The sequence below is a fragment of the Mirounga leonina genome, unplaced genomic scaffold (assembly GCF_011800145.1).
Source record: "Mirounga leonina isolate KUSES-001 unplaced genomic scaffold, KU_Mleo_1.0 Mir_115, whole genome shotgun sequence".
NCBI classification, from domain to species: Eukaryota; Metazoa; Chordata; class Mammalia; order Carnivora; family Phocidae; genus Mirounga; species Mirounga leonina.
In genome coordinates this window covers 78,719,976-78,745,230 of record NW_023270268.1, presented here as the reverse complement: position 1 = coordinate 78,745,230, position 25,255 = coordinate 78,719,976, and the positions used below count along the sequence as shown (strand labels likewise).

The 25,255-nt window shown below is 40.1% G+C and overlaps 1 protein-coding gene across 3 annotated transcripts in view; it reads right to left on the bottom strand.

Annotated features, from left to right (window-relative positions):
* TPRG1 (tumor protein p63 regulated 1) overlaps positions 1 to 25,255 on the bottom strand; it is a 214,820-nt gene that overhangs the window by 85,861 nt on the left and 103,704 nt on the right. For all 3 annotated transcript variants that reach the window (XM_034999815.1, XM_034999814.1, XM_034999813.1), the window contains one exon: positions 18,505 to 18,596. In XM_034999815.1, the coding sequence (XP_034855706.1) occupies positions 18,505 to 18,596 (92 nt within the window). The remainder of the gene's footprint in view (positions 1 to 18,504; positions 18,597 to 25,255) is intronic.

Genomic DNA, 25,255 nt, shown 5'->3' with positions numbered 1-25,255 from the left:
TAAGTGGTGGGGCCATTGGGAGGTGATTAGGTGTAAATGAAGTCATGGAGATGGAGCTCCCATGATGAGATTACTATCCTTATAAGAAGAGGAATAAATAAATAAAATCTTAAAAAAAAAAAAGAAGAGGAAGAGACAGAACTTCCTCCCTCCAGGATGTGAATGAGAAGGCAAGCCAGGAAGGGAGCCCTCCCTGAGAACCAAATCTGTGGGCATCTTGATCGAAGACTTCTCAGTCTCCAGGACTGTGAGAAATAAATGTCTGTTGTTTAAGCCACCAAGTCTATGGGCATTTTGTTACAGCAGCCTAAGTTGACTAACACAAGAAGCTAACTTGCTCCAAATAACACAGCCAGGATTCATCCAAGGTATGTTTCACTTTAAACCCTTATTTTCTCCTCTTTACCAAACCACCATTCATTAGGAAGGAAATGAAATCTCTTCATGTAATCAATTAATATTGCTGAGTGTCTATACACTTGATGCTTGAACAACATAGGTTTGAACTGTGTGTCCACTTATATGCAGATTTTTTTTGGTAAATATAGTACAGTACAGTAAATGTGTTTTGATTTTTTTTAAAGATTCTACTTATTTATTTGACAGAGAGAGACAGCGAAAGAGGGAACACAAGCAGGGGGACTGGGAAAGGGAGAAGCAGGCTTCCCGTGGAGCAGGGAGCCCGACATGGAACTCGATCCCAGGACCCTGGGATCATGACCTATGTTGAAGACAGATGCTTAATGGCTAAGCTACCCAGGTGCCCCAGTATTTTGATTTTCTTAATAACATTTTCTTTTCTCTAGCTTACTTTATTGTAAGAATACAGTATATAATACATATAACATTCAAAATAGGTATTCATTGACTTTGTTATTGGTAAGCTTTCTAGTCAACAGTGGGCTCTTAGTAAAGTGTGGGGAGTCAAAAGTTATAGATGGATTTTTATTACAGGGGTGGGGGCTCAGCACCCATAATCCCTTCATTGTTCAAGGATCAATTGTGCTTTATTAAAGACATTATGTAGGTCCTCAGACTGTAAAGTCCTCTGTAATTATCCCTGTCCTTAAAAGCTTATAATCTAATGTGGGAGAACATAAATCAGGTACTGTGGTATAGAGTGATAAATAATAACATGGAAATTTGTATACAGTGCTATGGAAATCCCAGTTAATGTCTAACATTGATTTAATGCTTACTTTGAATAAGGTTTTGGTCTAAGTTCTTCATATAAATTACTTCATTTATGCTCACATTATCCTGTGAGGATGTGTCATTCTCCCCATTTTATAGATGAGGAACGAAAACATAAAAAGGTGAAATAACTTGCCCAATTCTGGAACTACAGTTCTAGAGGGTGTCTGCCTCTAGAAACCATGCTTTTGATTAACCACTCTGCTCTACTGGAAGGCATTTAAAACCACCAAGGAAATGAGGTAAGGCTCTGGATAAAGTGTGCTTGAAGAAGCTTTTTAAATAGCTTGATGCAGAAGGCAGATTAATTAATTTTAGATGGAGGGAACAGCATGTGCAAACACACAGAGTGACATGCACAGAATGATTTGTTGGAAGACACGTGTTTGCACAGTATGTAAATGAAAATCATGAAAACAGAATTACCATAAAAAGGGAGGGTAGCACCCACGAAGATTCTGACTCAGGATCGCTGAGATGGAATCCTGGGCATCTCTCCTTTTAAAAGCTATCCAGGGGCGCCTGGGTGGCTCAGTTGGTTGAGCGACTGCCTTCGGCTCAGGTCATGATCCTGGAGTCCTGGGATCGAGTCCCACATCGGGCTCCCTGCTCAGCAGGGAGTCCGCTTCACCCTCTGACTGTCTCCCCTCTCATGCTCTCTCAAATAAATAAATAAAATCTTTAAAATAAATAAATAAATAAATAAAATAAAATAAAAAAAAAAGCTATCCAGATGCAGAAGGTTTTAAAAGACCAAAACATTTTCAGGAGCTGATCTCTCAGGCACTGAAGTGGAACCATTTTGAGCCTAAACCCAAAGAATTTGTAGGTGGCACTGGAAGATTTGTGGACTTACCCAACTTTTCAGAGTGGAAAGCTACAGAATATTTCTAAGGAGTACTTTCCCAATGCAAATAACTAATCATGACCACCCTCACTTTATCAAAAGTTCTTTAAACTCCAGGAGTGAACCTCTTCTGCTTCTTAGTCTCCCAGCCAAAATAACTAACCAGAAGGAATCATTATATTATGTCATAGTCCCAACCTAGCCCTGGCACAGAGAAATTGCTTTGTGAATGTTAATTTCTTTTTTTATGTCCCTGTCCCAAAGACAAACTGCACTTGGCCAGTAGTTTTGTCAATACTCCTGTGAGCTTAAGACTCATTTTAATCACAAATGGGTCTTCATTTCATGGTACATTTCAAGTGCTAGTTTCCTGAGCAGTGGTGGGCTTCCTATCACACAGCCGAGAGTTAGAGATGCAGTTCTGCCCCTTACTAGCTGTGAAATCTTGCAAAAGTTACTTATCTTTTCTAAAATCCTTTTTTCCAAATCTCTAAAATGAAAATAATAATAATATACACATACCTCATAGGGTTGTTGTGAATTTTTAAAATAGTGCTATAGAGCATTTAGTAAAATACAAAGCACATATAAAGTACTCAATTTTCATTGGCTATTAATATAATGGTGATGGTGATGATGAAGAAGGAAGAGGAGGAGGAGAAGAAAACAATGAAGAAGAATTCTTTTAAATTCCCTTTAAACACTTTTGCAACAGGGGAGCCTGGGTAGCTTAGTTGGTTAACATCAGACTCTTCATTTCAGCTCGGGTCATGATCTCAGGGTCATAAGATGGAGCCACAAGTAGGACTCTGTGCTGGGTGTGGAGACTGCTTAAGATTCTCTCTCTCTGGGCACCTGGGTGGCTCAGTTGGTTAAGCGACTGCCTTCAGCTCAGGTCATGATCCCGGAGTCCCAGGATCGAGTCCCCGCATCGGGCTCCCTGCTCAACGGGGAGCCTGCTTCTCCCTCTGACCCTTCCCCCTCTCATGCTCTCTCTCTATCTCATTCTCTCTCTCAAATAAACAAAATATTTAAAAAAAAAAAAGATTCTCTCTCTTTATTTATTTGAGAGAGAGAGAGTGCACAAGCAGGGATGAGGGGCAGAGGGAGAGGAGAGAATCTCAAGCAGATCATATCGAGTGTGGAGCCCAATGCAGAACCCGATCTCATGACTCTGAGGTCATGACCTGAGCCAAAATCAAGAGTTGGATGTCATTGAACCGACTGAGCCACCCAGGTGCCCCAAGGAAGGTATCTCTTTAGAGAAACAATACTAGGTATCCAGTCCAAAAATAATCCCCCTTAATGATCCAACAAATATTTATTGGTCCATTATTATGCTCCACACTCTACTGGTATAGTGGTGAGCCAAACAAGCCCCTGTTCCTCTCCTGCTTACATTCTAGGAAGGCACACAGACAAAAGGAAATGGACACATAAACATAGAGACAGGTAAAAGGGAGATGAGAATATCTGTGGAAATAGTCTCTAGGTAAAGTGAAGAGTTAGTGCAAAGGCCCGGAGACAGGATACATCACATTTCATAAAACAGCAAGGAAGCCGGCATGACCAAGGCAAAGGGAACAAGTAAGGGAGTGGAGGGAGATGTAAGCAGAAGCCACATCCCATACTGGAACAACCACAGTTTCTTTGTGATTGATGAATGTTTTTAATATTAAATGGTTGTTACCCTCTGCTTTATAGATGGAGAAACCAAGCCCCAATAAAGTGACATGCATCTAGCACTAAGTGACAGAGTCAAGACTAGAATCCAGGTTTTGGGACCCCCAGCCCAGGCAATATACATCCCAACCAGCTGCTTCTCCCATTTATTTTTCCCACACAACCAGGCAACTTTGCTCTTCCTGTCACAGAACCATCAGTAAGAGGATATTTTAAAAGCTACACAGAAGAAAAGGCTCTGGGCACACCCCATCCTTCTCTCTTCTCCACAAAAGGACTGAATAGCTGTTGAATAGCTCAAGTCCCCCACAGCACACCAGGGGCTAATAGGAGGCCCACCCCCTGAGGAGCTCTCTCCTCCCCTGAATTGACTTTGGGGTATTCACTTGATCAGAAGCCAAAAAAGCTGGCAGAAGAACAAGGCCTAATTTTGAGAAGGCGGCAGAGAAGAAAGAACAGTGAGACAAGATACAACAAATGCTCACTTCTTGCCACCTCCATTGTATTATTCTTTTTAAATGGGAGAGATGTCTATTGACTGTACTATGTTAGTTCAGCTCTTTGGACACAGGAGACACAGCCCAGATCGGGCGAGCCCAGAAGGAGGAGATATATAAATACTCTGAGGCATCCCACAGAAATCCAAGAGCAGGAACCATTGCACAGTTGGGTTTTATGAAAGCTGGAAAGCCGCAAGGAACAGAAGCTATTCCCTCAGGGGCTGTCAATATCATGATTTCTGGGTCTCTCCGCACATCGCATGTTCCTTCTTGACTACCGTGCTCCCTCTGCTTACTACCAGTGTTTGTTCCTCTTTAATTTCACCTTGCCTATGACCTTTGTTTCCTTCATTTTGACTGTACCTGAACTTCCAGATCCACTTTCATAGCCATTCTAGCTGTTTCTCCCAGTCCAAATGCTCAAGATCAGGAATTCTTTTAGTCCAAGGCATTTCTTTGAGCTGTCTTTTTGGGTCATGGGCCAGCTAATGGATTAGCTCCTCTTTGTCCAATCAGCCATGGCCAGGGGCTGAAGTCACAGAGCAAAAAATAGGAGCTGTCAGTGAGATGCACTTTATTCTTCATTTTCAGAACTGTGCCAGCTATTCTGATTCCTTTGTCTCCATAAAAATTTTAGAATAATATTGTTTTCAGCTGCAAAAAATCTTGCTGAGATTTTGAAAAGGAATCATGTTAAACCTATAGGTCAGATGTTGGAGAATTGATATCTTGACTATACTCCATCTTCCAATCTATGAATATGGTATGTCTCTCACTTATTTAGATTTTCTTTGATTTCTTTCATCAGCATGCCAAGTCCTATACATATTTTATTAGATTTACACTTATGTATTTCTTTCTTTGAGTGATTATAAGTGTCATTGTACTTTTAATTTGTCTTCACTTCTTTAATGCTAGCCTATAGAAATATAGCTGATTTCGTATGACCCTGTACCCTGCAACTTCATTAAAGTAATTTATTAGTTCTGGGAATTTTGTGGTAGATTTCTTGGGTTTTTCTACAAAGATTGTCATGCCATCTACAATTACAGACAGTTTTTATTTCTTCCTTTTTTTTATCTGTGTGGCTTTTATTTCCTCTTCTTGCCTTATTGTGCTGGCTAGAGCTTCCAGTACTATGTTGAATAGTGGTAGTGAGAGTTGCCTCCTTTGCCTTCTTCCCAATCTTAAGGAGAAAACACTAGTCTTTTCCCACTAGCATGCTGTTAATTACAGGTATTATGTAAATGTTCTTTAGCAAATTGAAAAAGTTCCCCTCTATTATTTTTTTGAGAGCTTTTACCATAAATGTGTGTGTTAAATTTTGACAAATGTTTTCTCAGCATCAATTGATCTGACCATTAAGTTTTCTTCTTTAGCCAGTTAATATGGTGGATTACACTGATTAATTTTCCAATACTGAACCAGTCTTATATTCCTCGAATAAACTCCACTTGGTCATGATATATAATTTTTTTTATATGTTGCTTAATTTCTATTTGCTAACATTTCAATAAGAATTTTTGAATTTATATTCATGACAGATATTGGTTCGTAGTTTTATTTTTTCCTGTCTTTGTCTGGATTTAGTATCAGGTTAATACTGGCTTCATAGAATGAGGTGGGAATTGTTTCTTCCTCTTCTATTTTCCGAAAAAGATTATGTAAATTGGTGCTCATTCATCTCTAAACATTTCATAGAATTCTCCAGTGAAACCATCTGGGCCCAGAGATTTCTTTTTTGGGGAGGCTTTAATTACAAATTCAATTTTCTAATTGTTATAGGGCTGTTGAAATTATCTACTTTATACTGAGTGAGTTGTGGTCATTTGAGTGTTTTGAGGAATTGATCCATTTCATCTAAATTGGCAAATTTATGTGTGTAAAGTTTTTAGCTATAATCACTTACTATTTTTTGCACTTATTATTTTATTGTTTGCAGGGTCTGTAGGGATATCCCATTTCATTTCTGATATTGGTAATCCATATCTTCTCTCTTTTTTTCTTTGTCAGCCTTGCTAAAAGTTTCTCAACTTTAGTGGACCTTTCAGAGAACCAACTTTGGCTTCGTTAATTTTCTCCATTTTTTTTTATTGACTTCTACTCTTTTTTTAAAAAAATATTTTATTTATCTTTTTGACAGAGAGAGACAGCTAGAGAGGGAACACAAGCAAGGGGAGTGGGAGAGGGAGAAGCAGGCTCCTGGCTGAGCAGGGAGCCTGATGCAGGGCTCAATCCCAGGACCTTGGGATCATGATCTGAGCTGAAGGCAGACACTTAACGACTGAGCCATCCAGGCTCCCCTTGACTTCTACTCTTATCCTTGTTATTTTCTTCCTTCTGTTGCCATTAAATTTGTTTTCTTATTGTCATTGTTTTCTAGTTTCTTGAAGCAGGAGTTTGGGTTATTGGTTTGAGACTTTTCCTCAATTGCCGTTAGCATTCTTCTATTAGTGCTATAAATTTCTCTCTCAGAACTGTTTTAGCTGAATCTCACACATTTTGACATGTTGTATTTTTATTTCAATTCAGCTCAATGTACTTTTGATTTCCTCTGAAACTTCCTCTTTGACTCCTGGATTATTTAGAAATATGTTGTGTTGTTTCTAAGTGTTTGGAGATTTTCCTGTTCTCTTCTGGTTATTAATTTCTTGTTTGAGTCCACTGTAGTGAAAGAACACATTCTGAATGATTTCAATTATTTTAAATTTGGTGAGGTATGTTTTGTGGCTCAGGATATGTTGGATCTTGGTATATGTTCTCTGGGTGCTTAAAAAGAACATTCATTCTGCTTTTTCTGGGCGGAGTGTTCTATAAATGTTGATTGGGTTCTCTCGGTATGTTGAGTTCTTCTAAATCCTTGCTGACTTTCTGCCTATTTGTCATATTGATTATTAAAAGAATGGTGTTGAAGTCTCTAACTAAAATCATGGATTTGTCTATTTCTCCTTCCCATTCTATCAGTTTTTATTTCACATATTTTGCAGCTCTCTTGTTTGGTGCATACACATTTAGGATTGTTCTGTCTTCTTGGTGGATTGACCCTTTTATCATTATACAATTCTTTCTTTGTCCTGGGTAATTTTCTTTGCTCAGATGTCTACATTTTTATTAATTCACATAGCACAGCATTTCATTTCTTAAACTCTGTAGTTTCTACTAAAGAGACCAGTGGAAACAGAAGCTCCCTCTTCTTCACACGGATTACTCTTCTTAGATCCACCCTACCTTCCCTAAAACAGGGCATTTGAGGACTACCTAGGTACCTCATAGAGTAAACACAATTTACTGTTTGTGAATCAGGCAGCATGTTTATTCATAAGACTCTTTAACAGTTGTTTGTGTAACAGCTGTAGAGGCCCAAATGCATTGATAGCCTCAATATTAAGATTGAGGTCTTACTTGTTTTCTTTACTGAAACACACATTGGCAGGCATCAAGATAATCAAGATTAAGTTTAGATTATTGGTAAAATATTTCTAGAACCTATTACCTTTCCAAAGATGTCAACCTCCTGTTTGATATCTTTCAGTAACTCAAGAAAGAAATGCCTATAGTCGTCACAAAGGAAACATAATGACAGTGTTGTGCTGTAAATGGTAAACTCTTTCTAAAATAATAATAAAGATAATGATGATGTTCTCATTTCATTTCTTTGGTATAAATTATCCTACCACAACTGATTTCAAGATACTGAGGTAAAGGGGCGCCTGGGTGGCTCAGTCGTTAAGCGTCTGCCTTCAGCTTAGGTCATGATCCCGGGGTCCTGGGATCAAGCCCCGCATCGGGCTCCCTGCTCAGAGGGAAGCCTGCTTCTCCCTCTCCCACTCCCTCTGCTTGTGTTCCCTCTCTCGCTATCTCTCTCTCTGTCAAATAAATAAATAAAATCTTAAAAAAAAAAAAAAAGATACCGAGGTAAGGTCACTGATCATGTAGTCAGAAGAGATGCATACAGATGGCTCTCATGACTGGGAGAGACCACCACACACCACTGCATCAAGGGAATAAAGAGGGGCCAGTATAAGGTAATGGGGAGTGACATGATGTTGGCAACTGGAAATATATAACCAATTTAAAAGTATTTGAATGACCTATGGATCTCCGATTTGTGACTGCCAGAAAAAATACGATCCAAATTCTTTAACCTGGAATTCAAAATTCCTGAGTTTCTGTTTCCTTTCTGCCTTTCTAGCTTGTTTCTAGTTCTCCTCATCTTGATCACTATAATCCAGACACACTGAACTGTTTGTGGTTCCTGACCCTATGTCTATTACTCTACATATAAGATTCCCTTCCCTCTTCCTGGGATGTTCTTCCTCATCATATATTTTTGGAAATTTCTCTTTCTTCTTTAATCCTGGATATCCCCTTTACCTAAGTCAACAATACAAACACAAAGTTCTATGTTCCTGAAAATCATCTGCAGGACCCTATATCAGCATATATCATACTCTGTTTTGACTTCATTTACATATCCTCCTTTCCTCCAGACAGAGACCTCCCTGAACACAAAAATCTTGTCTTGTTGCTTCGGTATTTTCTTCACTTAGGGTGGAGTCTGGTTTATGGGAGGAGCTTGGTGAATATACAAATGAATGTATGAATGAGTGAATATAAATCATAACAATAACAATAATAATAATAAAAATAAAAGCCAACTCTCATGTGGTACATATCATGTGCAAAAATTGTGAGGATTCTACATATATTAAGTAATTTAATCCTTAAATTAATAACCCATTTTCCAACCCCATCTTATAAATAATAAAACTGAGGCCTGGAGGATATAAGAGATTTGTATAATCAAAGTCACATGGCTAGTAAGTGATGGAACTGGGTGTTTAGCTGCATCAGACTTTTTTCACCTCGGCTCTTTCTGACTCCTCCCTAATTGGTAGCAGTCTTGGGAAAACAAACATTTCCAAATACATCTGTGACTGCAGTAACTAAATGCCCTCGCTGTCCTATAATTCAGGTCACTCGGGGACCATTAGCTATCTGGATGCGTCTGCTGCCATGGGGGAATTTATAGAGAAAAGCAATGTGTTTAATTAAGTGGTTGTCAAAAACACCCACCCAGTATAAATGGGTTTCTGGCAACAGAGGTGCTCTTGTTGCTGCCAGAGTCCTGCCACAGGTCATTAACATCTTAATGGATTTGAGGCACTTTCCAGCTTGAGTGCTTTCACCCAAGGATGCAAGGGGTCTCTTGGAGGCCCAGGGAAATGGAGGCAGGACTCGATGGATGGACCCTACTAGTGTCAGTGAAGGGCTTCAAACAGTGGATGAGTCTATCAGAATTAAATTCAAGTCAAGTTCCTGATGGGTTCTGAGCCCCTACGTGGCAGACACCACTGGGAGGTGGGCAGAGATGGGCTTGGACAAACATGAATCAGAATCAGGCTCTGCCTCAAGGAATGCTTTCCTCACAGTGTGCACAGTAAGCTATGCTATGGAGTATAACATGACCAGAAAGAAGAAAGGGGGTAGTCTGAGTGAAGTAATATGGACAGGCTTTATAGACATAACACCTCTGAAGGACCAGAAAGTTCTGAACAAACAGAAGAGCGAGAACGACATACAAAATAAGTAAAGTGAGTGAGTACAATCATGATGATGATGTCAAAGCATTGTGTCGGGAACTTTGGGAAACCAGTAGGCAGTTCACTTTGAGAATTTTTAAAGGGTAAATAAGGCTAGTAATAAGCAAATCATAGTAAACAAGGCTAGAGAGCAAAATTCATTCCATAACACGCAGGGTTTTAAAGATGCAGCAGAAGAGTCCATAGGCAGTGGGGAGCCACTAAAGTCCTCGGATGATAAGCATGAGAGTGACCTGAACAAGGGCTTCTTAAATTTTAATGTACATAGGAATCAACTGGGGATCCTGTAAAAACAGATTCAAGTTCACTATGTCTGGGGTGGGTCCTGAGAATGAGCCCTGCTAATAAATCCCTAGGTGATGCTGATGCTACTCATTCTAAGATCACTCTTTGAGCAGCAAGGTCTAGAATAGAATGCATGCAAAAGTGGATGGGTTTGGGGAGGAGACACATTTCAGAATGTTAACTCAATTTGTATAGTACATTTATTACTCATGACTAAAAAGATTAGAAACCCTGGTTTTCAGGGTTCTTTGGGATCTTTCTACTTTTTAAAAATTATCAGTAGCAGTATTTTTCATTAAAAACATAGTTCAACACTCCTTACAGTTAGACTGGAACAAGAGAAAGTATGATTGGCCTTAGCCCATCTGTGGCACCGACCCACCCCTACAGGTATTTGACTTTTTAGTTGCTTCTGGGAAAACACTAAATAGGGTCAAATGAACAGCATGGGCAGAGTAAGATCGGGAGAGGAAAAGAGGAAAAGGTCCCTGAACCTGCTCAATGAGTCTCTGCCCTCCTCCCTGCAAACAATAGACAATCAACAAAGAAACCTGACGCAGGCGCAAAGAGCATTCAGGTAATTTAAACTGTGGTGATTACTGTCTGGGGAGATGAAAATTCACAAAAAGCCGCATGAGCCGCATGACGAGAAGACAACGACGAGGCTGAGCGAGGGGTACTGTGAAGTCAAACCCTCCCGTGACCTTAATAAGTGGTTGCCCTTAGGCAGGTCATTTAATCTCTGGATTTCTTCATCCATAAAATAAACCCAATAGTTCCTCTTGGCCTCCTCCCATCAGTCTGTTTGAGGATCAAATGTGAGTGCGGGTATGAAAGTGATCACCCACAGTGTTGCTTTGGGGATCCATTAGCGCCTGGGGGCAGCCTGTGCCTGGAAAATACTTCCTAGTCGTCTGTTCCTCAACATCCCTTTCTCTCTCAGGATGCGTCTCTCTTTATTTAAGCTTCTAGGATAGCTCTTTCTTCTGGGAAATCTTTCTAAGTTAAGCAGAGATGTCCTGCACCCTTCCATTTACCCCACCCAGCCCCAGAAACAGAACTCTGAGTTTATCCAGCCTGTTTCTGCTGGAAGAATGACAGACCACAACCCAAAAAGGGGCGCCCATGGAATCTGAGCACAACAGCCAAAGGATCATTTTAGCAAAAGTCAGGGCCACAGAATACATCGGAACCCCAGCTCTGTTTACAGCTCTGTTACTCTCTGAGCCTTGGTTTCCTCACCTCCAAACTGGAGGTAATGTTTTCTACCTCAGATAACTGCTATGAAGATTGGATTAAATGAAGAAGAGCACTTTTTAACTACAAAGTGTTATAGACTATCCCTTTTTTAAAAATCAAAACGTAAATGGAGAATGCCTTATATATTTTCATTTCTCTTTCCAATTGTGGAGCCTCACTTTGCCCTCCTGGTAAATATCCTTTACTGAGGGCTTCAATTTTAAAAGAATAATATCAATCATCAAATTTATGTAGCCACTGACAGTTTGGAAAGTAATCATCCAATAATAGATGAAGGGTCAAGTAACTTTACAAAAACTACATGGTAACAAGGAAAAATATGAGGAAAAACCCAAGGAAAGTGCCACTTAGAGATCATCAAAGTCATGTGTATTATACCAGTGTAATGGCAAGTGCAGGGAAATCACCTATCAGAATACTTGGTACAATTTAAATGTTCAATAAATGTTATTTATTAACATCATAACCGATCTTTGGCAAAGATGCATGAAGAAAAGCTAGAATGAAAAATACACCAAAAATTAACAGTGGCTGTGCTTCTGTCAAGAACAGTGAATTTCTAATGGACTAAAGACTGTATTAAAACAAATACCCTAATTAAAAAAACAAATGGCAAAACCTACATAAGTTTACTGAGCTACACTGATAGTGAGTAGCAGAACCAGGATTCAAACCCAAGTCTTCTGACTCCAAATTCAGGACTCTTTCTATGGCACTAAGCTGCCTCCTTGACCTCACTTCCATTCTACTGTCTATATGTTATATATGTCATATATTGACTACATGTAGATAGAGAATTGGATTTCACATATTTATTATACCAAAGTGCTAGGATGGAAACCTTGGCAGGTTTAGGGGAAGGTAGGCAATGAAACAGACAGTATTTTCCACAAAGATGAAGAGCGAGGGTTACTTGACCCCCAGCCACCGGAGGCAAGTCTTCTCATTTAGGAAGAAGAGGAATAAGAATGTCCGCCCCACCACTTGGGACTAATGTATTGGAGAGAAAGATCCCATCTCTTGCTGCCTCCTTAGCCACCATATACAAAGACATCTTGAGTACATTCTACTGAAGAGCCACTTCATTGCCATTATAACACAATTTTTGAGACTTCAGAGTGTCAAGATGTTCTCCTTGGTTCTGCCTTAATGTATCACTTCTGAAACCATACACACAATTTCTTCAAAGAGTTCTTTCCCAGAAGGGGCAAGAAGGACAGTGAGAGGAGAAGATGAAGTTAAGATAAACACTATCCTATCTTTAAAGCTGTAGAGGCATATAAATCTCCAGGCTGGGCTGGGCTGGAGGCCTGGGTTCTAACTGGAGTCTTCTTAGGATTCTATTCTTAATGGCTTCAGCTAACTGGGATCTAGCTGGAGTTGATGGTTGCATATTTCCAGTTCTCCGGTTGGCCTGTCTGTCCATCCTCCTCATATCCTCCATGCAAGTGCCTTCAAACTATTTTTTTCTAATTTTGCTAAATAATATTCTTGTATACATTTAGGACATCACAAAGCAGCTCCCCTGGATTGGGATGATATCCCTTGGAAAATGCTTTTACTGACTTAATGTTATTTAATGCCTTTAGATTCTATAGGAGACAAGACTATAAGAAACAACATGTCAGGATCACTGTCCCTTTTGACAAATCTACTTAAGAAGATAGTATCTGGATCCATATGTAAAGCCATCCATTCAACATCTCCATGTGGATGCTCTAGGGACATCTCACACACATTTTTCCCCAAAACTGTGCTCAGTGAGTTCTATAAAAAGCAAATGGAAGCGGGGGAAATCGGAGGGGTAGATGAACCATGAGAGACGATGGACTCTGAAAAACAAACAGGGTTCTAGAGGGGAGGGGGGTGGGAGGATGGGTTAGCCTGGTGGTGGGTATTGAGGAGGGCACATTCTGCATGGAGCACTGGGTGTTATGCACAAACAATGAATCATGGAACATTTCATCTAAAATTAATGATGTAATGTATGGGGATTCACATAAGAATAAAAAAAATAAAAAAAATTTAAAAAAAAGCAAATGACAAGACTATTGGGATAACTAAATGAGATTGCATGCACCAAGTTCTTTCTGCAAGGTTTGGCATACGGCATATTCTCAATAAAGTAGAGTTATCATTTCCTTCTAAACCTGGAATGGTGGCAGAGTGGACCCATCGGATCCCCAGGCCGAAGCCCACGAGTTGCCCTGAACTCCTTCCTCACAGACGATTAAACACAGAGATCCACAAAGTCCAGCTCTGTGGGTTATTAGTTCGCCTCTCAGTCCCACACGCATGCTTCAGTAGGTGCTCTATGCTGAACAACAGAATGCCATGCAGCCTTTCTTCTTTAAAGTGTGCCCCACGGTACACTTTTGCAGTCGAGAGCACAAGAGGGATGGAACGGGAAGAAGAGTCTTTTCATAACTTCCAGCTCTGACTGGGGCTCAGCAGTGCGGGTGTGAGAACAACAATGCGTCTGCCCCAGCCTCAGGCCTGGAACACAGACGCTCAGCAGCCTTGCAGCCTCTGCTTCGCGGTAAGCTTTCCTTGGCTGCCTGTTCAGGGTTCACCTCCTCTTGCATGAAAAAGGTGACTTGTATGGAATTGGATAATAGTTTTTCTAAATGCTGGAAAAATATTTTAATTTTTGTGTGTGTGCAATTACAGTATCACAGCCACGGACATGACCCACTTTTAAGCTTAATCTGCATTGTTAAAAAATACTCCCTATTGCTTTCTAGAGTTTAGACAATCCACAAAGCCATACATCGAGCTCTGATCTCTCGTGTTTGCTGACTCCCATGGTTTACTCGCTGCCACCAGGGTCGACCCCAAGTGACCAATGTGACGGCGCGGAAGGCACAGTTGGGAAGAGGTGTGTGGTAGCAGTCCATCGTGTAGCGTTTCCACGACACAGATACCGTAGGCATGAAGAGCAAATGCAACAGCAAAATGATGTCAAGAATATCAGAAAGTAAGGAGGTTTGAGTTCATCAGCTTTGCTTTAAACTGAATTGGCTTGGTGTGGAATTTTATGTTTTAATAATTGACAATCAGCTCTCAACGCTGCCGAAATGGTAACATTCACCGGTCACAAACCAGTGTGACCCAGCGCCGGCCGCCACTGGACCAGACCCACTGAGACTGTGCAGCACCTAATCCCTCAGCCAGCCTTCCCCCCATGCACTGATCCTTCCCATTTCAAGCATGTACATGCCGCGCACCCTCAGCCATAATCCCAAATTCAATAAAACCCTGAAAATGGCGACTGTGGTACAAGCCAGATCTGAAGCATCACGCAGCCATTTATTCTACTTTTAATATCCCTATTTTCCTGCAAAAATGTTCATGTGTTTGATCGTGGGGGGCTGTCCCAGACCTCTACTGGGGGCATAAAATAAAACACATATGCATTGTTACAGTGCCCATATCACCCTCCTTTATCAAACCACTTCTGGGACTCTGACCACCCATGACTAAAAGTCGAGCTGAGCTCGTTAGTCACGGCACATCTACACCTTACACCCTTTGGGAAAGAATCAGAACCCAACTAGTGTAGGGACCCAGGCTGCCTTCCTTGCTTTATCTGTTATGTGATCTTCATCTGCCCACTTCCTCGTTCCTCATCTCCAGTTCTCATCTGTCAAATGGCAGTCACAAAACCAGCAAGGCTGTCATGCACATAAAGCAAGTTCATGGACATGAAGTTAGCTTGTCATGTGCTATATACATTAGAGGGGTTTTCACTCTTATCATTCTGAAACCGAAATACTTGTTTGAAAGCAAACATTCTTTAAACTGCTGGATAGCAGCTGGGGGTTTCTCATTTCCATAAAAGGAGCTAACCATTGATGTGCATAAAGCCCAGTCATCTCTATCTTAAACACAAAAGCGTCACACTTGAAAAGCGTCTTGTGTGGTTGATGCAGTTGGCGAAGCTGGTCTATAGTACAGTCTCTGTGACTCATAAGAACTGAATAGCTGGGTCTCATCCCATTAGAAAAAAAGAGAATAGGAGAAAAGAGTAGCCCCAGGCTCTCACCTTTCTGGGCCTGTCTCTATATTTATAGGTTTGTTTAGTTTTTTTGTTTTGTTTTGCTTTGCTGCTGTTATTTTGGGGGTTTTGGTTTTTGTTTGTTTTTATTGTTGTTTTTGCCTTCCCTACATTGGTGCACTACAAACAAACCAAGACTTAAGTGTGAAAGGTCATTCAGAACCTCTATGCATGCCCTTCCTTGGACAAATGCCTCCCATCTTCTGCTTGAACAGTCACAGTGACTGGGGGCCTATTCATTTAGCCCGGATGCCTGAACCATCTTAGTTACAACTGGCAGCTCTTTCCATTATAAGAAGACAGCTTTAGGACTTCACAGGCAAAGAAAAGCAAAGGGCAGATTCTTACTATGGTAGAAATGACTGGAATCAAATCTTTCTTGAAAGTAGCTTTTTTTTTTTAAGATTTTATTTATTTATTTGACAGAGGAAGAGAGAGAAATCACAAGTAAGCAAAGAGGCCCAGGCAGAGAGAGAGGAAGAAGCAGGCTCCCCATTGAGCAAGGAGTCGGACGCAGGGCTCAATCCCAGGACCCTGGGATCAAGACCGGAGCCGAAAGCAGATGCTTAACCGACTGAGCCACCCAGGTGCCCCTGAAAGTAGCTTTTGATGAGTGAGAAGATGTGTAAAAGGATTTTGGCAGAGAAGAAGACCAAAGAGAACACAAAGGAACTATCATTTACAGAGGAGAAATGAGGGGCACCTGGGTGGCTCAGTTGGTTAAGCATCTGACTCTTGGTTTCTTTTCAGCTCAGGTCATGATCTTGCAGTCGTGGGATTGAGCCCCATGTTGGTCTCCATGCTCAGCATGGAGTCTGCTTTGGATTTTCTCTCCCTCTCCCTCTCCTTCCCCCTCCGTCCCTCCCCTCTGCTCCATCATGCTCTCTCTCTAAAAATAAATAAAATCTTAAAAAAAAATACAATAAAAAAGAGAAATGGTTCCAAACTGCAAAAGGAAGAAAGTCTGACAGCAAATGACAATGATTGCTTAAAATTCCACGTGAACAGGATACAGCCCTCATTATTGTCCATAATATATATGAATACCACAAAGCAAAAGAGAAATAAAAAACTAGTTGCCAGATAGTCCTTATTAACTCTTTGGAGTTTCCCATTAGGTTCACAGCTAGGTGCAAAACTTGGGTCTTTGTGGCACAACCATTCATATTTATCTGAAAACTGCTAGTTTTATTAATCATCCTAGTTGATGTTAAATCAAACAGACAGAATTATGGTGCTAAGTCTCAATGCAGATCACAAAGTCTCATTTATTTTTGGAAAATGATATCTATAGGCCTTTATAATCACTGAACAAAAACATTCAAACAAAAATAAGCCACATTTCTATACAAATAAGACAATTAAACATGTACTATTAAAGAAATTGCTGATTCTATTATTTGAGAATTCAAAATGCCACCCCTGGATTTTGAAAGACTGCATTTGTACATTTTTTCTTATAAATGAAATGCACTGTGGAAACAAAATAGGTAAGTGTCTACTTCTGATTAGACCCTCAGAATTCAAGTAGATGCCTGTCTTAATCAAGGTAGACACTTTATCTGTACAAGTCAAATTTTACTTTGCAGATGGGAGGTAGGGTGTGAAATGTGCGTTGGTAAAAGTGAATAAGTAAAAAGACTGAATTATAGAATTTCCTTTTCATTAGAGATAACCCAGAGATTAAAGAGATGGAGATGGATAGGACAGAAATAAAAGCAGAGGCAACCAAACAAACAAAAGCAAAAGGCCTTAACAATAGTTAGAACCTGTGAACAGAGGAGAGACACGGACATCCGTTGAAAATCCACTATGGGCTGGGGACTTCGCTAAGAATTTTACCAGGCCATCTCATTTAGCCTTTGTAACAATTCTTCAGGTGCATATCATTATCTCCAGTCGATACATGAAGAAACAAATGCTTAGAAATGATCAGGTTGGCTTTCCAAGCTCATTTTCCTCAATTCTTAGAACTCATTTGAAACAATAATGTAATATGGTGGTCAGTCAGATGGACCCACAGGTGATCTGGTTCTATATTCCACTGACTGAGGGAGTTGTTTTGCTGGCCTGGAAGGTTGAACATTCAAGTGTTGCCCATCTTTACCGCATCCCCCCCCGAAAAAAATCTTAAAGATGCTCTGCCGAGGGGTGAAAGATTAAATGATTCTTTACTCAAGGTATAGGAATTACTGAGTTTTTCTGCTGGACTCTTTGGGGCCAGAAAACTTACTGAACCAACTAAGTATCCAAAATGGAGTTCTAACTACATTCTCCATTTAATATTATAGATTCTGTAGGAGAAAAGAGATGCCTTTTCCTCTTACTATGTGAATATATTATTATGTGGATATATTATGTGAATATATTACTTTATCACTGTAAAGAACATGGCATTCCTAATAGTTTACTGGTAAGTGAAGAAAAAGTCACAGACACCAGGGCAAGACACAAAGGTAACCATCTTCATGGTGTCATTTGTAATTAAAGCCCTTAGAGCTAAGATAAGCCTCATGGATGAATAGAGCACTTACTAAAGGAATAAGAACTCACGTGTTAGACTTGGTTTTTATCTTAACTCTGGGCTGGTGGCCTGTCTTCTCTATCCTGCATGAATTTCCCGGTTTTATGGCCCATGTTATTATACATAAGATAAAATTCAAACTGTATACATTGACCTCATTCATTTTTTTAACCTTCTTTTCCACTGTCCCCTGAGTGGGATGGTTAGTAGCCTGATGTGGCCGGAAGGAGAGTACTTATAAGAGACAGATTGGAACCAAAGAGATGGGTGAGGAGGTCAGTGCAATAGTCCTTGAGAGCCACGATGAGGGCCTGACCTACGGGAGTCAGAGTGATAGCTGAGTGAAGCGACTAGCTAGGAGTCAAACCTAGTCATACATCAGCCATAAGGGCACCACCAAACTTTCCTCTCTAACTGGGGGATAAGCCAATCAATGATCTTACATGGCATCCAGAAGAAATCCTTCCACATGTCTACCTCCTATTCTGTTTCAGTGGTGTCAAGGAAAATGCTAGATTTCCACTGGCCTTCACTTAGCCATAACTACTCACTCTGTCAAGAGCCAGAAGCCTTGAATTGTCTCTCCAGACGTCTTGGCTATGTGGCCTTTCAAGTCTTCTATGGCAGTCTCAATGGCCCCCGGCTGAGTGGAAAAAAGAAAATACCTAGTTTAGAGAAAACTGAGCCCTCTTTGTGCTTATGATTAGTGAGTATAAGCCACAGCCTCCTCCAGAAAGCTGATGGGAAAGATAGCTCTTGCATCTGTCTGTTTGTTCTAGGCACAGTCTGCCTGGGAGCTTAGTCTTGAACTCTGGTATTTACAAAGCTGTTCTCCTTGGGTGGGACTAAAGTGATCCAAGTCCTGTCTCCCATGATCTTACTCATGCTTTCTCGTGGAAATGAAGACAGCCATTTTCAGAGGGCCAGTTTTCCTGAATAAACAAGTTTATAAGAAAGTTCAAAGCATTTAGCAATATATACATTTTTAAAATCAAACCTTTCTCTCTTTAAAGAGCACATGGCAATAAAACACCTAAGAGAAATCTTCTTCTAATATTTTGACCATAATTTTAGCTGACTCTGGGCAATTAACTTTTTTGTCTCCTTATCTTGCATTCTTTACCCTTCTCCAAACAGGTGCTCCTACTTATGGGCCTACCTCTAGTTTAAAATTTGATTAACCCTTTTCCTGATAAGAAATTCATAGACCTCTAGCTCAGTGATCCCTAAACTTTCGGTGCACATCAGAATCAAAAACACAGATGTCTGGGCACTGTTTCCAGAGTTTCTGATTCAGTGGATCTGGAGTGGGCCTTAGAATTTGCATTTCCAACAAGTTCCCAGGTGGTGCTGTTGGTGTGGGACTGTCTTATGAGAACTATTGCTCTCTAGACAGTTATTCTCAACCTTGGCTACACATCAAAATCACTAGGGGAGCTTTTAAAAATCCTAATGCCCAGGCTGCACACCAGGGCAATCATATCCAGATACTCAGTGGATGGGACTCACATATCAGTACACCAGGATTTTTTAACGCATCCCAGATGACTCCAATGTGTAGCCAAGGTTGAAAACCACTACAGCCCAGGGATTATCTAGTCTAAGCCATTTCGTTTTATAGGTGTGGAAACAGGAGCAGTGTGGGGAAGTAACTTGTCAAATTCACTCAGCTAAGAAGTGGTAGAGACAAGACAAGAAAACAGACTTTCCATTGCCCCACCTACAGTGCGGTGCTGGCCTCATTCCCAGCCCTGAGCTACTGACAAGTAGGTTGCTAGTTCTTGAATATTCTCTATATAACAGGGCTTTAATACTAACTACCTAATCGTCTCTAAATATTAACATTCTTAATCCTCCCAGCCTGAGATCCTTCTCTCACAAAAGGAAACCAGGACACTAGCCTGGCCTAGGATCCATCCAAATGCCTTTTCCTCTTGGAGGTAGGGCGGTGGGGGGTGCGTGGTAGATTAGGATTTGCTTGCTTTCTCAGTCTACGATAAAAGACTTTGAAACATTTTGGCCACAGAATCCATGGGTCAAGGAAAAAAAAACTTAGAATAGGAGAACCCATATACGAAAAACAGGAAAAGAATGGCACTGCTTCAGATGAAGTGGTAGGAAATGGTTCGGAGCTTTCCCTACTTAGCTCTGCCCCTCCCCCTCCAATTCACTGGGCACAGTCCAAGTCATCCAGGAAATGTCCATCGAACGGAGTCGAGTGACCTGGGTTCCTGTTCCAGATCTGTGGTAAATCAATTCTGTGACCTCTAGCCAATGATCTGAGTTTTCTTGGCCTACATTTCCTTATCTATAAAGACAAATGAGGAGACTGAACCAAAGCTTTCTGAGCCAAACTGATGATGAAAGCCTCCTGGAAGTCTTTAAGAAAATATGATCACAGCCCTGATACTGAGACATTCTGAGTACCTCATTTTAACACATTTCCTGCTGAACTGAATAGTCAGCCAGTGGACTGAATGATTTCTGACTCCTTTGTCATCCTCTGCTGCTGGTTCACGGGTTGTCAGAGAGTTAACATGGCAGCCTGTGCCTGCTGGAAGCCGTAAGTCATTAAATCAGTAAGTTGTGGAGCATAAATCAAGTATGCCTTGAGCCCCCACTGACAGAGAAGGTTGTGCCAACATCACTGTTCTAGTGACCCCACTGGCAGGATCAAACTAAGCTGGAGAGAAATCCCCTATGATCCCATGACAGTGCTCCCATCTCCCAACCCAAGCTCCCTGGGATACAGCCAGACTGCACCAGGTCCACTGCTCAAAATCAGCCTTTCTTTGATGACTCATCAGGCTATGTTTCCTGTCTCTCTTCGTATATCCACACAATTTCTTCCTCTAGCTAATATAGCTCAGTAGTGAAACTAATACTTTTCAGAAGAACAAAAAAAAACTGTAAGTGAAACTGGAAAATAATGAAATAATCCCAAAATAAGCACTTTGTTGAATGGTTTTACACTAGGTACTTTGCCAGAACATGTGAAGATGAATATAAAATTTTAGAATTTTTCAAAACCTTACTTGTCTTCCCTATGGAAAGCAATTGACAAAATCTATCAAAATGATCTATCCTTTGATCTACACATTCCACTTCTGTGAAATCATACTACGGATGTTCTTGCAGATGTGCAAAATGACAGATGTATATGCAGAGTTCTTTGCAGCCTTACTTGTGAATAGCGAAATTTTGGAAACAAGGCAAACATCGATCAATAGAGGACTTGTTAGATATAATAGAAGATACATCCATACAATGGAACATGAAGAACATGCAAAAAAATTAGGAAATCCGTGCTAATATGGAAAGATTTCAAAATGTATTATTAAGTGAAAGAAAAAATGTTCAGAAGAAAAGGTAAATATACCACATTTTTGTATAAAAAAGAGGAGAAGGGATGAGAATAAATATTTGCACGTGCTTGTATATGCTAAAGCAACCCTAGAAGGATACCTAGAAAATGTTAACAGTGGTCCCCTATGAGGGGGGAGGCACTTGATGGGACAGTGGATGGAGGTGACGTTTTACTGTACACCTTTTCAAAACCTAAACATTGAACATCAGTGTGGTTTTTATAAAATGGTTGGGAGGTCTCTAGAGTACTGTCAATGTCCTCACTGAGTGTGGTATTCTCACCTTCCACAGAAACAGTGGTTGTGCCTTTATGGAACAGTTAATCACTGTATCCTGATAGAATATTTTACTCTCTTCTTTTTGCCATTGTGGGTTAACTGGAATAAATTAACTTCAGCCACTCAGTGTAGAAAACGAGATAGTGTGTGAACACTCTGACTTGTGTCTAGGGCAAGGTTTAGATCTCAGCCTTTCTGCCTGCCGTGAGACCCATGTTATGTCCTTGTCATTCCAGACATCAGTTTACTCATTTGCTGAGTGGATAAGATAATATTAACTGTAACAGAGCTGTTGGGAAATGCCAAAAGCATATGGGAACACTGAATAATAAAACACTGTATTTTCATTCTTTTTGTTAATATTAAATGGAGGGAAAATAGTTGCACCAGGATTTGGGGGTCTAATGGTCACTGCAAGGGAAAAATTAGCTCGAAGACTCCATGCCGCCTAAGACTAATAGGAAAGTATGATGGAATAATAAGTACCCATCATCCAATACATATATATTTCTAATGCTAAATTTGAAGAAAAATCATGAGGAGGGATTCTTATTTACAAGTCATTATACAGCATAGTAGGCAGTATCTTTTCTAATAGTTCAGCACTGAATATCTTCAGTCAAAACAAACCTACTGAGGGAATTTCAAAGACGTGTGTGTGTGTTTCCCTATATTTCTGTAAGCTAGACTAGCCAGGGGCCAGTTGTCACACAAATAATACTCCCATCTGCTACTAATAGTTTTCCATGTACTGGACTCCTTAGCCAGACAGTAAGAGGAGGGGGCAGCATAGAGAGGAATGCTCCCAGGGACTCAGACACAATAAGATCTCTCTTGTGGGTGTCATCATGCCCAGATAGAAATCATTCCGTGGTAAACACATACAGGCAGAAAAACAGCTCTAAATTTGATGTGATTTGTAAAGTCCAGGGCAAATTTATCTCTCTTTGAAAATAAAGGAAATGCTTCTTATTTCATTATCGTTAACTGCCTGCCCTCAGAAAGAAGCATGAACTTTATTACAATCTTCAAGGGATTTCAGTGTAAGGAGGGGAATCAAGAAATCTTTTGCCCAGTGAGATATGTAATTTCTAGACCAGGAAGAAGCTCACACAGACAATAACAATACAACTAATATATTTAGTTGTTCCCAATGAAAGAGCAAGACACAGGGAACCCTATAGTAAGAGAAGAGGGGAAGGGAGAGAGTATGAAAGCCAAATTAGTGTCATGAAAGCAATGACATCTTGCTACACAATGGGAAGTCCCAAACCTGCTTATTAAAGTCTCGTTCCTCACAATAGAACACAGGCTATAAAAAGGCCATGGGGAACCATTAATTAAATATTAAAAGATCAAATAGTTTTAGTCCCATTAGTTTGTATGTAATTTACATTCCCAAGTATAAATTTAGAGATAATTCCCCATCCCTGATCGCTTTCAACTTTCTGATAAGGTATCTGCAAATATAGAGTCCTACAGGGAGTTTAAAAATATCTTTCCCCATGCGTATCAAGTATTGTTCCTTTCATAAGAAGTTGCTTTTGAATATCAGTCTCCACAACTAAAGGGATTATCATAATATACCTCGAGTTATTAGCCTTGAGTGGTACTTTTGTTCAGAAAAGGCACTAGGCCTTTTTTAGATATTTCTAAGCAATAAAATAGCAAATGAACAAAACAGGAGGAAAAAATTATCCAAGCAGAGTGATAGCAAGTGCTTCAGACATTCATTCCTATGACCTCTCATTCATTGTCCAAGGTCAGAGGCTCTGGAGGGGTGGTAAAAAGTGTCAGGAGTCCTGGCTCTTAGACTTGGCATGGCTCCTAAATTGCCAGTTGACTCTGGACAAGTCACATCTCCTTTGTGTGTTTCAGAGGTTGGATTAAATATTCCTCTAAGGCCCCTTCTGGCTCTGAGCAAGAACATTGCTATGTTGGAAGGGCACAGTTCAGGAAATAAATAATGGTCTGGAAGCCTGTGGATAGGAAGCAACATCCCAGATGCCCCATGAAATAACATAAGGAACCAGATTGACTTCTTTTATGATCTGGTATGATCTAATGCATGAGGTTTTAATGCTAAAAAATGACTCTTGGGGGCACCTGAGTGGCTTAGTAGGCTAAGCGTCCGACTCTTGATTTCGGCTCAGGTCATGATTTCAGGGTTGTGAGATTGAGCCTCTTGTTTGTCCTGAATTAATTTAAACTTCCAGAGCAGTCACATCTTTGCATATCCAGTTTGAAACCCATATAATTGATCTTCTTATTATAGCATTGGGCATCTACTGGAGCCTAAGAAACTCAGTGCCATTCTACCACAGCAAGCCAAAGAGTAACTTTCCTTTCTGGGTTAAAAGATATAAGTAGGAAACAACTTACATGTCCATCAAAAGTTAAATAAATTGTAGCATATCTCTATAGTGGAATGTTATTGAATTGTGAAAAATGATTTTATGGAAGTATAGTTATTGACACAGGAAATATTTTTATGCAACCAATTGTACACGTGAGGAAATAAATAAGACAGGATATACACCTAAATGTATAAGCACACATTCAATATACTTTGGTTAATGTTGGGCAGGGAGATTATGGTGACTTTTATTTTGCTTATTGACATTTTTCTTTTTTCTTTTTCCAATAAGCCACCTTTTGTGAAATGATTTTAAAACATTTAATAAAATGCTTGATCAAGGAATTCCTCAACTCATTTACTTACTGTTTTTCTGAATTTACAACCTATATGCTTTAAATTCTTGCACTGTAATAAACTTATTTCTTTTTAATTGCTTCATGGGATCTAAATCATAGAACTATGAATTGGGAATTGGAAAACTTGGGTTCTAACCCTAGCTTAAGCACTTACTCCTAGCGTCTCGGGCAAGTTGGTGCTTATTAATGGTTATGACACTGGACAAGCAACAACCCCTCTCTGGGCCTTAGTTACTTTTGAAAATGAGAGTGTTGACTAGCTCGTTGGTGCTCAAGGTGTGGTCTGTGGACAGATCGCACCTTATTGCCAGAGGATCTATATAAATGCAGAATCTAAGACCTTCCTCTAGGCCTACTGAATCAGACCAGCATTTTCACAAGATTTGCAGGTCGTTTGTTTGCATGATAAAATGGAGAACCAGTGGACCAGATCATCTGTCGATCTCGTTTCAGCTCTAAGAAATGATACTTTATGATGAATCTTTCATAGATCTGAATCATTCAGAGCCGGGGTCTTGTTGAATTATTCCCTGGGAAATGAATTAGTTTCCTTAACTCAAACCTCTTTACTGCTATAGACACTATACATCTACATTTATATCTCCTTCTGGAAGTCATGGTGAGGTCACAGGCATTTTAATGTCATTCCCTATGACCAAATACAGAAATGGGAATGTCAAATCAACAAGAAAGGGAGAAAGCATTCATAATAGCAATGAGATGCTGCTTATGAAATGTTAATAGACATGTCATGCACTGTACTAAGAATATTTACAAAATCAGGCTATTTAAACCTCTGAATAAAACTGGTATTTTATCCACACACTGCAAATGAGGAAATTTATAGATATAGATAAAAATATAAACATACATATAAAGCACATTCATTATACTCACATGCTCACAGAATATATATTATGTGGTTTGAAGGAGAGCAAATGCT